The sequence below is a fragment of the Narcine bancroftii genome, chromosome 14 (assembly GCF_036971445.1).
Source record: "Narcine bancroftii isolate sNarBan1 chromosome 14, sNarBan1.hap1, whole genome shotgun sequence".
NCBI classification, from domain to species: domain Eukaryota; kingdom Metazoa; phylum Chordata; class Chondrichthyes; order Torpediniformes; family Narcinidae; genus Narcine; species Narcine bancroftii.
Window position 1 is genome coordinate 10,029,823 of NC_091482.1, and position 18,282 is coordinate 10,048,104.

Sequence of the window (18,282 nt, forward strand, 5' to 3'; positions counted from 1 at the left end):
GAGGTCTTCACGGACATCTTCAATGCCATACTGTAGCAGTCCGTCGTTCCCGCAAGGTTCATGACCGCCACCGTCATCCCAGGAACCAAGAAAGTGACAATAACAGGCCTTTCAAGTCTGGTGTTCGTGGAAGAAGGAAATGTTGGGCTAATATTGCAGGGGGATAACCTGCAACAGAACTGGCCAATTTTGGTACAGAGACAGCAACTGACTTGAATTTGTTGAATTCAATCTGGACAAACTACAACCTTCTGAGATGGAAGGTAGGATGGGGCCTTGTTATTAACAGTGCAAGAGGACATAGACAGCCTGACACTTCAACAACTCATCAACAACATAGAGAGCACTTGTCATGTTCCAAATTTGTAAAGAACTACCAACCAAATAACACGTAACTGCCAAAGATGGTAGTTTGATCATTTATGCCCATCATTGGTAGTACTCAGCTGAACTAACCTATCAAAGTTCAGATTTATTGTCAGCGAACAGACATAACAATATACAATTCTGAGATTCTTTTTCCTGTGCGCCTGGCAGAATTTCTACTAGTGCAAAAAAAATTGTACTCAAGAAAATTTACTTATACAAAAGAGAGGAATGTAAACAAGAAGACAGTGCAGACTGTGCAATGTAGAAAATAAATATTCAGTAATGAATAATGTGGAAAGAAGGAGCCCTTAAAGGAGTCTCTGATTGAGTTTGTTGTTGAGGAGTCTGATGGTGGAGGGGAAGCAGCTGTTAGGGGTAACCTATAGCATTATACTTGTTCCGTTTCCTTGCTAAATCAATTTGGATGCATTCCAAGAAGCCTCTTCATACAATCCCTGAGCTCCCTGTCATCAAGTCTTCTGAAATGTGCCTGTGATAGTATGGGATACTATCACCAATCTATAAATTTTATATATTTACATATAGTAGTAATGATTGGCTGAGTGCTGTAGCCACGCCTACTGGCAGGTCATAAAGGGCTGCTCCAAACCAGACCCAGGTCAGTCTGGACTGGTCGACCTCGATGTAATGCACTCCAGTCTTTTGTTAATAAAAGCCTTGGTTTGAGTCAACAAGTCTTTGGGTCATTCGACACGCTACAATTTAATCGGTGTCTTCATCAACTACAACTCACCCTTCAATACCATTATTCCCTCAGTGCTGGTCAAGAAGTTACAAAATCAAGGGCTCTGTACCCCACTCGGCCACTGGATCCTTGACTTTCCCATTGGAAGAGCAGACAGTACAAATTGGAACCAACGTTTCCTCCTCACTGATCATCAACACAGGCGCACCCAAGGATGCATTCTTAGCCCACTGCTCTAATTGTTATGCACCCACGACTATGTGGCCAGACACAGTTCCAATGCCATCTACAAGTTTGCTGATGGCACCACAGTTGTCGGCAGAATCACAAACGACAATAAGGAAGCGTACAGGAGGGAGATAGATCAGCTCATGGAATGGTGTAAGCTTGCACTCAATGTCAGCAAAACCATGCAGATGATTGTGGACTTCAGGAGGCAGTCAGGGGAACACGACCCAGTCCTCATCGAGGGCTCAATAGCGGAGAGGGTCAAGAACTTCAAATCCCTGAGTGTCAACATCGCCGAGGATCTGGCCTGGAGCCTCCACGTTGATGTAATCACAAAGAAGGCTCACCAGTGGCTATACTATGTGACATGTCTGAGGAGGTTCGGTATGTCACTGAAGTCTCTTGTAAACTTCTGCAGGTATACAGTGAAAAGCATTCTGGCTGGCTGCATCTCTGCCTGGTATGGAGGCACCAACTCTCAGGACAAGAATAAACTCCAGAGGGTTGTTAACTCAGCCTGTGCAACAACACAGGCACCAGACTTCACTCCATCAAAGCCATCTACATGAAACAGTGTCTTAAAAAAGCAGCCTCTATCCTCAAAGACCCCCACCACCCAGGCCATTCCTTCTTCATTCTACTACCGGCAGAGAAAAGGTACAGGAGCCTAAAGACAAGCTCTCAATGGCACAAGGACAGCTTCTTCCCCTCTGCCATCAGTGAACCAATCAATGAACCAAAGACCCTGCCTTACTTTTCATGCACTATTCTTATTATTTTATTTTTAAAGTAAGATGGTTATAATATGAATGTTTTGACTATAATTTTGCCACAAAACACAATTTCATGACTTGTTCGTGACAATAGATTCTGATTCTGAAATTCTGAACTTCTTGACGAGTGACTGTAATGTCCCATGGATTTCATCGCCACAGAGCTGACTTCCTGCATTTCCAAACACATTCGCTGGAGAGTTTGCATGTTTGACTGGAACAAGGTGTAAGGGCAGTGACTCCAATAGTGGTCAACCAATGCTGACCTGCATAAGCAAAGAGAAGATGCTAGGAACCCTCAACCGGTCACGCAGCACTGGTGGGGAGAGAAAGAGAATCAATATTTCAGGTCAATTGCTGGAACATCGTGTTTCTCTCTTCACAAATGCTGCTTAACTTGTTGAATATTGTCAGTGTTTTAATTGCTCCTGAACTGAGGAAGCAGATAAGAACCAACTACAATTCTTTTGGCCTTTCGTCGAAGTGGAGCTGCCAAGGCAAGGAGAGTAAATACCCTTCCCAGAAAGATGTGAGTAAACCAGTTAAAAAGGAAAGTGGGGTTGTATTGCATTGGTGGACCAGATGGGTTTACATGTCAAATCGGTGGGTTAATAGCCAATGTTAACAAGACTAATGCCAAACATTAAAGAAAGATGTTCTTCACTGCTAACATTTCTTCTGAGAGGATGAGTTGAGAGGCAGCAGAATTCTTGCTGCTGGTCGCGAATTGCAAAATGGTGATGATTCCAGGTTGCTTCTCTGCTCTGTTTTCCACCATAAAGTGAAGAGCCAGGCTTGGAGTAAACCAAGGAATAAACAAAAGGGGCACAGCTCCAAGATCAGCATCCAGTCATTTAAAAATGAGATGAAGAGAAATTTCTTCTCTCAGAGGGTAGTGAGTCTTTGGAACTTCTGGATAGTGGTGGGCAGATCATTAGCGGCAGGTAGGGTGGTGGGTGAGAGATAAATGTTTGGAAGACTGAGGAATTGGAGGATAGAGGGAACTGGCCCAGAAAAGGAGTTGAGGCCAGCATAGATCATCCATAATCACGTTGAATGGCTGAGCAGGTTTGAAGACCTTTAAGGCCTTCTCCGTGTCCTATTATCTTGACGAGCCAGCAGACAAGGGAGGATCTTCCCCTTGGATTCCATTCAGGGCCCCTTTTTTGGACATAGAACACTACAGCACAGAAGCAAGCCCTTTGGCCCATCTAGTCTGTGCTGACCAATTGACCTGCATGTTTAATTGCACAGTGGGGTTTTTACTGTCACGGTGGGATTTGGACTGTTGAAGTGAGATTTGTGCTGTCACTGTGACACGTATACACGCTATCCAGTACAAAGAGGAAGCTGCTGAATGACCTGAAAAGTTGGGCTGCAGATAGGAGGCAGACACTCTTGGTGAAGCTGCACACATGTAGAACTTGATGTTCAGCTCAGCCGTTTATGGACAATTCATGGAAAGTAGCACTTGTAGTCCTCCTCTGTAGATAAACTAGGTGGGAGCACTGGATTCTGGGATACTTTGGAAATCTATGAGAAACAGATGAGAGGGAAATTATGGAGACCTGGTCCTTCCTCCTGCTTTTCCCAACTGACTAGTAGGGTAGGAGCATTCTTGAATCATACTTCTTGGGGTTAGAGACCAGGGGTCCATTAATTCTACTAGCAAGTCTCTAAGATAATATCACCTCAATGTGCCATGCTGCAGATTCTTTGTCAAGGATTGGGAGAATGTGTTGGATTCCTTACGTTCTTCAAGTAGAATTTAGAGCAATTATTCTCAACATTCTTTTGACTATAGCCTCCTTAGGACCCTACTCAAATTTTATGGGGCACCTTCCCTGTGAAGCAGTCAAGTTTAGTTGGTTTCTTCCGTACTTCTTTCTTAAAGGTAAAGGTTCCATTATTGTCGCATAATACTAGTTTTAGAATGTAACATACATGAAATTCTTTAACTTTGTCCACCGTAAGGAAGCCACTTTGTCCAGGGCCGCTCACAGAAATGAGGCCCTAGCAAGGATCAAACTTGTGACTCCTGGTTTACAAGACCAGTGTTCTAATCAGTGAGATAGATATTAGAGCCTCGGACGACCTTGGAAAAGAAAAACATAGAAGCTATTTTGTTATTTCGGTCCTTGGCCCCTTGTAAATGTGATGCCGCCCACAGATGAGGCAGTACGGGCCCTGTTGAGAATGGCTGCTTTCAAGTATCTGATTGCGATTTGGAACACTTCGCATTTGGCCTATTCACGTCGGTGTCTCACAACAACCAGTTCAAGCTGATCTACTTTTCTGCTCCATTCCCTTCCTGCACCTTTATCATTGTTATCAGCTACTTCATCAGGAAGCATCAAGATAACTCCTAATAATGCCCAAGTTACCAGCTTTGTGATGCTTTACGCTGTGGCCCAGTTCAACAAAATATATCAAAACCCCCTGGCTTTTAGTTTTTTTGTGAGTGCATTTCTCCTGCGTATTAAAAATAAAGGAGGTCAGTGTTAGTACTGTTGTACATTTGGGGTAGAACATGGGTTTAACTATTCTACCTATTAGGCCCATTGCAAACTATGACCACCAGAGAGAAAGTGGATGTCTGGCACTAACTAGTGAGGGCCACCTGATCCAATCTCATCAAGGACAGTGAGTAATTGAAAAGGGTAAAAGGTTTCAGAACTAGGGAGCATCACTGTGTCACTGGAGCCCTACCTCCTGACAATGTTTGAAGAAGCCCGTTTAGAAAGTTATTGTACATGACGGGAGAAGTGGCTTGGAAGATTTGGTTCTCCTGCATCATGCCAATAGGTTAAAATTGTCAAAGAGGAAGTACTGGGGGGGGGGGGGGGGGGTACCTGGGTCCAGAGAGAAAGTACTAGGAGGGGTAAGTGGGTCCAGAGAGGAAGTATTAGGAGGGGTACCTGGGTCGAGAGAGGAAGTACTAGGAAAGGTACCTGGTCCAGAGGGGAAGTACTAGGAAAGGTACCTGGTCCAGACGGGAAGTACTAGGAGGGGTACCTGGTCCAGAGGGGAAGTAGTAGGAGGGGTACCAGGACCAGAGACGAGTGAAACATGAAAGTCTGCAGACACAGTGATTGTAGAAAAAAAAACACAATGCTGGAGAAATTCAGCAAATAAAGCGTACTTTATATTGCAAAGATAAAATGTAACCAATGTTTCTGGCCTGAGCCTTCATCAAGCTATGAGCAAAATGTAGGCAGGTGCCCGAATAAAATGGTGGGAGGAGCATAGGCCCACATGCAAGAGGTGGATAAGGGAGGGAGGGCATGAGAAAACAGGCGGAGGAGGGAATAGCTCTGAATGGAGAGGGAAAGGGGTGGAGGAAAGAGCCCTCATTCTCTTTTCCACCTATTATCTCTTGCCTCTGTACCTGTGCTTCTCCCCTGCCCCTACACCCCCTCCCATCATTTTATTCACGCATCTGCCTACATTTTACTCATACCTTGATAAAGGACTCGGGCCCAAAACGTTGGGTATTTATCTTTATCATGTCTACATAAAGAATGCTGTGTGATCTGCTAAATTTCTGTCCAGATGTGATACATCCTTGGATATGGAGGAACTAAAGGAAGAAATAGTAGAAGCCCTGACCACAACCCTCCAAACTTTTAAAGGTTCATAGGAGGTGCTGGAGAAATGTAAAAAATATTATTACACCCTTGTTCATAAAAAGTGTAGCTGGATACATCTATTAAGTAGAGAGTTATCAGTTTAATCTCAGTGTTGGGAAACCATAATCAGCTGTTTAGAGAATTGGGAGTTGATTACCCAAAGCCAACATAGATTTGACAAGGACAAATTGTGTATACCAAACTCTGTGGAGATTTTTGCTGAAGTTACAGAGGTGGGGGGAGCAATGAGTAAAAATGCGATTAATTTTGTGCATGTGGGCATCTTAGAGCTGTTGAATGACGGCATCACAAAATACTTTATCGGTAAGAATGAAGTCCATGGAACCAGAAGGACTCTAGCAACGTGGATAAAATATTGCCTATATAATAGGAAACAACGTAGCATAAGGTTGTTTCTTGGAGTGAAGGCAAGTGTACAATGGAGTTCCTCAGGGGTATGTCCCAGGGCCACTGCTTTGCTTAAAATATATTAATGATTTGCATACGGTGGTCTCACATTCACCAAACCTTGCTGTTGTGTTAGCCATAGCTCACTGGTGGCACCCTTCTTCAGGTTCAGAAGGTTAAGAGTCAAATTTGCACTCCTGAATCTCAGCCACAAAAAGAAGTGGTCTAAGCGAACACACCAGTCAAGGATCGAGAGTGTGCTGCATTGTTAGATTTGCCCCATTTTGGATGAGAGGTTTAACTCCCTCTGCCCTCTCAGGTGGGTGTAGACTGGGGAAGTGTTTTCTAAGGGGTACTCAAGTACATTGAACCATGGATTATCTGGTCATTGTTACAATATTGTTTGTAGAATCTTGTTGAGCATGAATTGGTTAACTGCTGCATTTCTGACATCAGAATTCAGATGTAATTTCAGAGTACATACATGACATCACATATAGCCCTGAGATTCTTTTTCCTGGGGGCAAGGCAGAATTGCCACTTATTGGTAGTGCCAAAAAATGTACTCAACAAATAAAGAAATGCAAATAAACTGTGCAATACAGAGAGAAAAAAAATCAATGAAGTGCAAAAGTAAGAGTCCTTAAATGAGTCTCTGAGTTTTTTGTTGAGAAGTCTGATGGTGGAGGGGATAGTATGATTGTTTCATGACCATTCCCAGATTGTTGCAGGTTCTGAAAAGTGCACATAGTTTCAAGTCTTTTCTCCAACCTGTGGTGTTGGATATAGCTATTGTACAAACAGATGACACTAAAATCAATTATAGAAAAATACTAATATTGATCATCTAAATCACAATTATCTATCAATATTAAATGTGCAAGGAATGAATGAGTATTCCTTAAAAATGTTAAAGACATTTGATCGTGTTCATTTTTGATCGCCTCATCACAGGAAGAATGTGGAGGCTTAGGAAAGGGTACGGAAGAGATTTAACATGATTTTGACGAGTTTAGAGGATGTGAGCTATGGGGAGAGGTGGGACCAACATTTTTTTCTCTATCTTTGGAGTGCCTGATGCTGAGGGGAGAACCAATAGAAGCTTACCTAATCGTGAGAGGTATTGTTAGAGTGGGCGGTCAGAATCATCTTCTCCAGGATAAAATTTTGTGTTCTAGAGGACACACGTTTCAGGTGAGGTTTGAAGGAAATGTGAGGGGCCACTTTGGTAGATGCTTGGAACTTCTCCCAGGAGTAGTGGTAGAAACAGATGTATTAATAGCATTTAAGAGACTTCTTAATGGACACATGAATATGCAGAGAATAGAGGGGCATACTGCATCTCATGTGCCATCATCAGAATTCTAGTTTAATTTGGGCATCGTGTTTGAGGCAGATATAATGAAGAGCACGATCTTCTGTTCTAACTGAAGACACATTTATATAATGCACCAGCCTTTTCCCCAATCTGTTTCTTGAAAGCAGGATACCGGTTTCCTAAGGGGTTTCTACTTTTAGAGTGTAAAAGAGCATGCTGGATGTGAGGAGATGAGTCACGAGATGTGTCAAAAACCTTCTTTGCTCATGCTGGGTTTGAAGGCACTTGTCTTGTGCTGCTGGAAAAGCCTCTATGACTTTTGTATCAGCATGAGTCCCAGGAGTTATCTGTGTGCTATGATTATTTCAACAGTTCTGCTTCTGCTTTGAGTTTATTTGCAATTAATTAGCAGAGATATTTCTTCAATGCATTTAAAAATCCTGATTATGTCTCTGATTTGCAAACTTCCTGCCGTCTGACAGTGGGATGTTCAAAATGTTGTAGTCCTTAGACTTAATTGGGACAGATTCAACAAATCCAGCCTGATAGGATGAAAATCTGAGCTTCTTTTCCTCCACACTGTTAAGTATCTGACCATTAACCCTGTACTCAGCCTTCTAGTTTGACCTGAAATGCATCACCTCACCCTTATCCGGATTGAACTCCATCTGCCACTTTTCCACCCAACTCTGCATCCATGGAGCAATGAGAGGGTGGGAAATAAATATTTCTACAGCAAAAGTCATGGCCTAGTAAAGACTAAGATAGCAGCATAAATTTATATAACATGACTAAATATTCCACTATATTTTGCATGTATCAAACAAAAGTTGGCCATGAACATTTTTTTTCTTCAGCTAATCAAAATGTTGATCAGGATGGTAGGTTTTGAGGAGGGCCCTAAGGAGGTAAAGGTTTAGGCAGAGGAGATCAGAGTTTAGAGCCCAGGCAGCTGAAAGCAGTCTGATTGCAGATCAGTGGGGCGAGGTGGGAGATGATGTTTGGTATGGACCAGTATGGCCAAACTGGCCTGTTTCTGTGCTGTAAATGGTTATATGGTTATGGTTAAGTGATGGAAATCAGGGATTAGGATCAGAGGTCAAACTAGAGACCTTGTGCAAAGGTTCAAGGGCTGGGCTGAGACCAACGTGATTAGAATTCCCATGAGGCATGATGGTTGGTGCTGTCATCAAGAACTCTGGTTCAGCAATAGAGAGCTAAGATGAGTCCTGGCGTTTTATTATGGCAGATCAGGAATTTCTTTTGTAGAACATAAGTTGCTGGAATGGCACGCAGCAGAGACGGAAACCTCTCACCACTTTGTGACAGTGGTACAACACCAGAAACCCTGGCAAATTTCTACAGAGGTGTGGTGGAAAGTGTCCTGACCGGCTGCGTCACAGTCTGGTATGTAGGTACCAAAGGCCTCCAAAAGGTGATGGACAAAGCCCAGGACATCACAGGGCAAAACCCTCCCCACCATTGAGAACATCCACAGGGAACGCTGCCGTCGGAGAGCAGCAGCAATCATCAAGGATCCCCACTGCCCGGCACATGCTCTGTTCTTACTGTTTACCATCAGGAAAGGGGTATAGGCTGCACAAGACTTGCACCACCATGTTCAGAAACAGCTGCTACCCCTCCACAATCACACTCTTCAACAACGAACATAATCAGGGACTCATTTAAGGACTTTTACTTTTGCACTTTGATTTTTTTTGGAAATTTCCTCTGTATTGCACAGTCGTTTGTTTACATTTGTTACCTGTTTACAGTTCTTTATTTGTTTACATGTGAACCTTGTGTAGTTTTCTTTTTGCCTTGCCTGCAGGATAAAGAATCACAGGGTTGTCATGTATGTACTCTGACAATAAATCTGAACTCTGAATCTCATGGCTCTCTCCCAGGGCAAGGCAGACAGTCCCACCCCTGTCCTTTCCCCTGCAACTTGGATAGTTCCAGTTCCTTTTTTGAATGTCTTGATTGAACCGGCCTCCAACTCCCTCAGTAACAATCTGGAACCAAAACACTTGGTGCAAGACAACTTTTTCTTCTGTTCCCTGTTACTCTTTTTGCCATTAAGCTTGCATAAAAGTCAAACTGGGAGGATAGACTGCACAAGGTATGAGGAAGAGTGGATCGAATGATCATTTCACAAATATTGTGGGGTGAAAATGATGCAACATGCTGCTTTAGAATCTTTGAAATATATGATGTCAACTGCTTAAATAAATCAGGGATGCCTGGTTATGCTTTCCATTAGTAGATACTAAATTATTAGCATCTATTCTCATTTGCCATACAATAACACTTTTCAAAATATAAAATGGATATTAGGGAGTAATTACACATGCCCTGCACTTTGAGATAATCCATGTCTTAATTTGCATTTTTATGGGACTGGGAGAACCATTTCTGCCCCTGTGAATCTCATTTGCTTTCAGGAGATTCATTAGCCGGCACTGTTTGAGATGCAAGATAAGGTGTTTATCTCCATTCTGATTGTATGGGCGATGGTCCTCCATTCTGGAGACGTGACCCACCCAGCGCAGCTGGATCTTCAGCAGCGTGGACTCGATGCTGTTGACCTCTGCCATCTCGAGTACTACGACGTTAGGGATGAAAGCGCTCCAGTGAATGTTGAGGATGGAGCGGAGACAATGGTGCCTGCCACATTGACCACCGCCAGTGGGCTGATATCGCCTCAAACCGTGCATCTTGGCGCCTCACAGTTCGGCGGGCAGCAACCTCCTTTGAAGAAGACCGCAGAGCCCACCTCACTGACAAAAAGCAAAGGAGGAAAAACCCAACACCCAACCCCAACCAACCAATTTTCCCCTGCAACCGCTGCAACTGTGTCTGCCTGTCCCGCATTGGACTTGTCAGCCACAAACGAGCCTGCAGCTGACGTGGACATTTACCCCCTCCATAAATCTTCGTCCGCGAAGCCAAGCCGAAGAAGATTGTATGGAAGTGAAGGGTGAGAGTAAAATAATTTGAATTTACTTTATTTAGCAGAGTCAGGAAGAGTATTGACAGGAATTAGATTCCATTCCTGCTTCAATATTCCCCATCTTCCAGGAATCTGGAATAAAGCAGATAGTTCAACTCTGCATTTTAAAACTTTTTTTTCTCCAAGTTATTTCTCGTTCTGGTGAAGGCTCATAAAATGGAAAAGTGAACCCTGATTCTCCCTACAAAGAAAGCTGGACAACAATTTTTTTTTCCCAAAAGATTTGCTTCCTGAATATAAATTGGGGATTATGATAGACAACTTCAAACTGAACACAAAGATAATTTCAGATTTGCTGTATTGTGTTGGTAGTTATCAAAACATGAAATAAACGTTTATTGAACTGAGTATTTTTAATCGCATAACGAAGCTGACACACTGCATTAGTTCAACTGATGTAAAAATGTTTGGCTGCTGATTTTCGTTTGTACTCAGCATCTGATGCCTCTCATGTCAGGGTCCAACAATAGTCGACCAGCATTGATTGATTCTAATTGGCCTGATACCGCTTTTCCATGGTCACAATGTGCTGGTGAAAGCTTTCACCATGTTCGTCACTGACTGCACCAAGATCAGCAGGGATGAAGTCCAAGTGCGAATGCAGAAAATGAATTTTTAATGACATGTTACACTTCTTGGTTTTGTATGTTTGAAGTAGTCTTCACCAGATCTAAGAGTAGAATGAGTAGCCCAATGGCCCATCAAGTCTGCTCTGTTATTCTAGTCACGAGCTGATCCATCCTCCCACTTAGCCCCTCTCTCCGGTTTTCTCCCCGTAACCCTTGATGCCCTGACTAATCACATATCTGTCAATCTCTGCCTTATATACACCCAATGACCTCACTTCCACAGCTGCCTAGGAACTAGTTCCACAGACTCATGACCCTTTGATGAAAACATTTTCTGTATCTCTTTTTCTCCTGAAGTTGTGCCCTCTTGTCCTCGAATGGGGAACATTCTTGCTTTATCTGCTCTGTCCAGGCCTTTCAGCATGAGGTCCCCCCTCATCCTTCTGCTATCCAACAAGATAAGTCCAAGAGCCGACAACTGTTCTTCATATGCTAACCCTTCCATTCCTGGTATTATTCTTGTAAATCTTCTTTGAACCCTCTCCAACGCCAGCATGTCTTTTCTCAAATAAGGTGCCCAAAACAGTACATAGTACTCCAAGTGAGGTCTCACCAATACTTTATCTCAACATTACACCCCTGCTCTTAAATGTTATTCCTCTTGAAACGAATGCCAGCATTGCTTTCACCTTCGTCACTGTCTCAACCTTTAGGGTATCCAACACAAGGACTCCCAAGACCCTTTGCATTTCTGAATTTTGAATTTTCTCCCCATCTATATAACAGTCTGTCCATCTATTTCTTCTACCAAAGGGCATGACCATACACTTTTCAATATTGTTTTTCATCTCCAGTTTCTTTGCCCATTATCCTAATCTATCCAAGTCTCTCTGCAACCTTTCCATATCCTCAGCACCACCCGCCCTAATGTGGTATTATTGACTTAGATGTATGAGGTTCTTCAGACAAAAATGTGACTGAAAACTCTCTTGTGTGGTAGAGTTGGAAACAGAATGGTGCAAAAATGAAACAGATTAAAACCTGGGACAAAATACACAAGCATTAAAAACAATATTATTACTTATGAACAGAGATGCCAGGTTACATGGTTGGAGTGAGAGAGAGGTATAGAGGCAGATATGGACAGATGGTAACAGTATTGGGGGAGGAAAGAGATTTAATGAGATGTGATATAAATTGGGAGTTTCAGATTGAAGGCACATTGGGAGAGCAATTGATGTTTGAACCATGCAAAAGGCTTGGATCAGAAGAGCTGATTGACTCGCTATGTGCACGGTTTCATAACTCCAAAGGAAATGAGTCAATGACAGTTTTTCTCAGGCCAAATATTTCAGCAACAATTGGGTCTAGACCAGTGTTTCTCAACCTTCCCTTCCCACTCACATACCATCTTAAGCAATTACGAATCACAGAGCACTGATGGCATAGGGATTACTTCAGGAGGTATGTGAGTGGAAAGAAAAAGTGTGAAAACCACTGCTCTGAACACATTCTATTGATTTATTTGCCCAATCTTTTCTTAAATATTGCAATGGTACCTGCCTCAACCACCTCCTCTGGCAGCCCATTCCAGACTCTGTGTAAACTGTTACCCCCTCAGGTTTCTGTTAAATCTCTCCCCACTCACCTTCAATCTATGTCCTCTGATTACTGATTACCTTACTCTGGCCAAAAGACTCTCTGTGTTCACCCAGTCTATTTCTCTCAGGAATTTTGTATACCTATTGTGTTGACCTGCTGCCTCCTGTTCACCTCTTCTATATCTTAGACTTTGAGTAAAACAAGACCAATAGACCAAGGTATGGTAAGGCAGCACTCTAATCTTTCCCTGGTTCTTGTTGCACAAGAGTGATTTAAACCTCTTGCCCGACCTCAAGGGGAGACTCAACCATATCAAAGGCTAACATTGTTATTGGTGCAGGTTCTGTAGGCTGGAGGGTCCGTTTCTGTGCTGTATCTCTCTGTGACTATTGTTGAATTAAACACAGTGTAATATGTAATACATTGTGCCCACTAATGCATGTTGTCTCAAAGTCCAATTAAATAATTGAACATGACCAAGAACGTCACTGGGCAGTAAATCTATAGGAAGTTGTCTCACAGAAAGGTCAGGTTAAATATTTGTGGAGAGAAATTTGTTCTTGTTTTTTTTGTAATTGTCAATTGCAATATTCACCTCTACATATTTATGACCTTTGCAAGGTTAAATCGATGGAAGTGGAGACAATGAATTGTCCTTCATCTGTGTCCCAGGTTAACAGAACTTTCAGATCAATTTTATCCCTTGCTTTCCATGTTGCTCTGTTGGATCATGATTCCTGGAGTACAACATAAAGATTACATGGTGTTTCACTTATGACTACAGTGTGGTCAATTATCACAGGTGGTTTTCCATTATAGCAGGCTTTACTTGTACAAGTTGTTTGGGGGGGCAAGGGGATGGAAATGAATGGACAGTAAATGCTGGAGGAACTCAGCCAGTCTTGCAGCGTCCATAGGAAGTAAAGATATATTACCTACATTTCGAGTCTGAGCCCTTCCTCAAGATATAAGCGAAAATCAGGCAAGTGTAAAGACTGGGAAGAGAAAAGGCGAAGAATTGGAGGGGAAGGAGTTCAGAACAACAGACAAAAAGTGTTAATCGAATATGATAAGACGAAAGGTGAGAATTGATTTTGGCTCTGTGAAAGGAAACAGAATAGGGGGGAGAGAGAGAGAGAGAGAGAGGGACAGGGGCTGGGTTCCTCCAGCATATACTGTGTGTTTTTACTACACTCTGCAGACTTCAATGTTTCACTGGAGATGAATGGGGTTTGAGCTCTAGGTGTGTGGTACCTGCATCTGCAACAAGCTTGCCATCCTTTATCATAGTCTCTGAGCTTCAACACCAGCTGATTTAAACTAGAATACCATGTCTAATTGAGAGGAAATTGATTTTTTTTAATAGTTCTTCATTTTGTTGGGTGCTTGTGAATAATTATTTTTCATTTATTCTTTGTTTTTCAGGATTGATAAGTCTACAGTGAATGCATTAAGACAAAGGTGAGTAATTTGATGTGTCAGGAATGCAGGGCAAAATAGGCACTAATCATATTCAATCTTTTCAAATTAGAATGCTTCACAATGTCTTTAATTCTTTGTTGAGTCTGATAGAACACTGAATAATTATGCACGTTTTGGCTTATTTGGGTGACATGGATATGATTTTGTTTCGTGGATGTTTTTGAAATGTGGCGTTTATTTTCTACGTAATAGCTCCCCTGTGCATGTCTGATACTTTGAGCTGATGCAAACCTTAGTTACCTCATCTCTTTGTCTGATACTGCATTGGAATTTAGTGTTTAGCCCAAAGCATTATGCTCATCTGGAATTTCAGTGGGTGTTTTCCTGACGTCCCACCTCGACTGGAGGAAAATTAGCAGGAGAGGGCCAGGAATAAAGATTGGATACAATTATACGAAGGGTGAAAAATGTGTCTTCACCATTTTCTCCTCAATTCCAAAGTCTCCTGCTAAAATGATGATGGAAGTTCAGAAGAACCTCATCGAACATTTACCTTGTTCTAGATTCTTTTGATGAGTTCTGTGGCAAATGTTAAAAACCTACACGATTCTCGAGTCACAGTATTTTTCTTCCCAATGTTTATAATTAGAAACATCACATTGGATCATCATCAGTCCACCACTATCCTTTACTGAAAAACTCTTTTTAATTAAGCAGACAAGAGAAGGGATGTAATGTTAAAGCACTGGTGAGACCTCACTTGGAGTACTGTGTTAAGTTTTGGGCACCTTATTTGAGAAAAGATGTGGGGAGGGTTCAAAGAAGATTTCCTGGAATGATACCCGGAATGAAAGAATTAACATTTGAGGCTTATAGAGGTATTTCAAATGCTGAAAGGTTTGGATCAGGTAGAGTGGCAAGGATGTTTCCCGTGGTTGGTGTGGGGGGGTGGGGGAGGGGGGATATAGGACAAGAGCACACAATTTCAGGATAAAAGGGCATCAATTTAAAACAGGATGCCCAGAAATTTCTTTAGGTCTGTGGAACTTGTCTGTGGTTGTGAGTCTTTGGAACCTGTTGCCACAGGTGGCTGTAGAAGTGAGATCTTGTGTATTTAAGGAAGGTTATAATAAACCATGCCTTGAATCAGCAGATACCAGAAATGTTTGTGTACTTTAGTCAATCCACACTGACTAATTAATATTAAGCTTTTACTATCGTGAGCCACAGCTTGGAACAGATCCCATTCTTTCATGTGTTATTGATGTTGGACTAATGGATTAACAGTTCCCTTGATTGGAGCTGTTCTTCCTTATAATGACAGAATCACTACCCTCTTTCAATCATGCTGATCCTCACCAGTCGGTGCATGTTTCATGATGGCACTCTGTCAATCCCCTACCTTCATCCCAAATCTCTCTTGCAAGCAATAGAATCCAATTGCATAAGGAACAGAGAATCTATGTGGATTGAGCAAAGCCATGTTTCGCAGCAGACCAGTATATATACTCAGCGAACAAATTTAGAGAGTGCACTACAGGGAGTTGTCAACTTATGAGGAAGAAGGAGTCCCCACTGAAACCAAAGTGCAGCAAGAGCTGATTTCTCCTGCCAAATGCAAAGAATGGATGAAGGATTCAGCGTGCACATTCAGCAAATGAAGTCAGAACTGCAATGCAGTCTCATTCATGTATTCGGCTGGGGAAATATCCAAGGAGCCTAATCATCCAAAGGCCATAGTTGCTCACAGCTGTTCTTCTTCAACTAATGAAGCAGAACACTTCGTGCCTGAAACTAGTAGCACAAATTGTTCGAGCGAATTCTCCCCTGTGAATGATGGGGAATTTCAGAAAGCTTGGTGCTCCCTGGTTGGAGTCCAGTGTCATGGGGAATCAGCAAGTTCAAAACTTCCTCTTTTATCCACATTTGTGCAGAAATGCTCATTTGGCTGGGGCTCTGGCAGCAATGAATGATGACCATGAAAATACTGGATCTGTGTACAAACCCATTTGGTTTTTACCTTTAGTGAAAGCAATCTCCCCTCTCCTGCAACTCCATTCCCACAGTAATATGGTTATTAAGCTATGGGCCTTGCCACGGACATCCACGTAAGACAAATGAACCATTCAAATCATCTTTTGCTCCCTAACATCACTTTCTACATCAAACCCTTCTGGTTATACTGGACAACATTTTTCTTCCTGAATGATAGGCAACTTCAAGCTGAACGCAAAGATCATTTCAGATTTGCTGTATCACGTAGGAATTTGGAGAAACATTAAATTAAACATTTATTGAACTTAGCATGTTTAATTGCTAAATGATGTGGACACATGACCTAAAAATATTTTGCCACTAATTTTCATTTGCACTCAGCATCTGATGCCTCTCATGTCAGTGTCCAACAATAGTCAGCTAACATTGATGGATTCCAGTTGCCCTGATACCAGTTTTCCATGTTTGCAATGTCTTGGTGAAATAGTTCACCATGTTCGTCACTGATCACCAAGATCAGCTGGGAAGATGTCTAAGCACGAATGCAGAAAATGAATTTTCAATGATGTTACACTTGGTGGTTTTGTAAGACTTAAAATATGACAGGAAATCACAAAAATAGGTTATAACTTAAAGAAAATGGTATGTGATAGAAAAGTTTTAAGGTGATATTTGTGATCAGCAGCCCAAAATCCATAAAATACACCCAAAAGTGTTCAGGAAACAAAAGCTTCGTGGTCTAGCTTTCCACAAATCTGATCTATCTTGACCTTCTTTGTGCTTCAGATTGAAAGTTCGGCCTTCGAAATATTCCTCTGAGGAGAGCAGTATTTTAGCTTTGCAGTACAACCATTTATGCTTCCTTTTTCTAACTCTCTCAAGACCAATTTCAAGGAATATATATCTTGCAATCCAATAAATGCTTATTGAAACTCAAACTCACCATATTAACCAAGGAATAATTGCATTCTCTGACTTGAGGTGTGTAATCCCCTGACAAACAAGCAATTAAATGTAATTGCCTAACACAAGTTACTACTGGGACTGTATCAAACTGAATGCGGCCATTCACCATGACGACAAGCGTAAAAATTTGTTTAACTTGGGTAAATATTAATATTCATTTACTAACAGCAGTATATGGCCCACACCCTGTGAATTAAGTGAATGACAGGAGCAGACCTTGTGCATCAGTTATGCTGTGAATTAATTGCTTTTCCACAACAGAATCAGAATTTATTGTCATGAACAAGTCACGTAACTTTTTTGTTTTACGCCAGACATTTAAGTGCAAACATTTATATAAACCACCTTACAAAATAAATAAAAAATAGTGCAAGAAAAAGACAAAGTAAGGCAGAGTCTATGGTCCATTGTTCATCAGAAGCATGTTCATGGTCATTTTCAAGCTCCTGTACCTCCTTCCCGATGGTAGCAGAGTGAAGAGAGCATGGCCTGGGTGATGGGGGTCCTTGAGGATAGGGGCTGCTTTCTTAAGACACTGCCTCTTGTAGATGTCCTCGATGGAATGAAGTCTAATGCCCGTGTAGTTGCAGGCCGAGTTAACAACAACCCTCTGGAGTTTTTTTTTTATTGTCCTGAGAGTTGGTGGCTTCATACTAGGCAGTGATGCAATCAGCCAGAATGTTCTCCAAGGCCCAAAGGACCCCAAAACCCAGCAGCAATAGACATTCACCAAGACAATTAGTAACTTAAACAAATATTGTTTTTAATTATCTTTAAACAAAAAAACAGAATCAAACTTTAACTACAATGTAACTCCCTTCTAATTCTTTCCTCCAAGTTCACTGGTTGCAGGCAATTCTTATACTGTGTACAGAATTTAACATGTATAAAGTTCACCAGGCTTTGGTGCTCAAAAGCTAAATGTTTACTGCTCAGGAAGGTTCTCATAGGGTTTGCAGAGAGAGATTTGTTGTTCCAGGATTTCCACAACTGAGGTACCACCATTAGTCACCTCAATGTCACGCTGATGAAACTTGTCCCAACAGGGTTCTCCAGATGATAACCTCTTTCTTTCAGGCTACCACAGAGTTCCTTTCTGTTCCTCTTATTCCAAGAGAAACATCAGACAGATAGTCTTCTTGGTCAAGCTGTTGTCTTTAGGTAAACAAAAACACAGGAGTGAACTTTCTGTGCACTCTGTCAAAACCCTTGAAAAGAGCTTTCAACAGCCAGAGCGTCTCTTGCTTGTTGCTTTAATGACGTCATTTCAATTAGCACCTACTT

The 18,282-nt window shown here is 41.9% G+C and overlaps 1 protein-coding gene across 3 annotated transcripts in view; it reads left to right on the top strand.

The window, feature by feature from the left end:
• The window catches only part of LOC138749415 (rap1 GTPase-activating protein 2-like), a 291,433-nt gene that overhangs the window by 54,474 nt on the left and 218,677 nt on the right, over positions 1-18,282 (top strand). For all 3 annotated transcript variants that reach the window (XM_069910700.1, XM_069910702.1, XM_069910701.1), the window contains one exon: positions 14,041-14,076. In XM_069910700.1, coding sequence (XP_069766801.1) covers positions 14,041-14,076 — 36 coding nt within the window. The remainder of the gene's footprint in view (positions 1-14,040; positions 14,077-18,282) is intronic.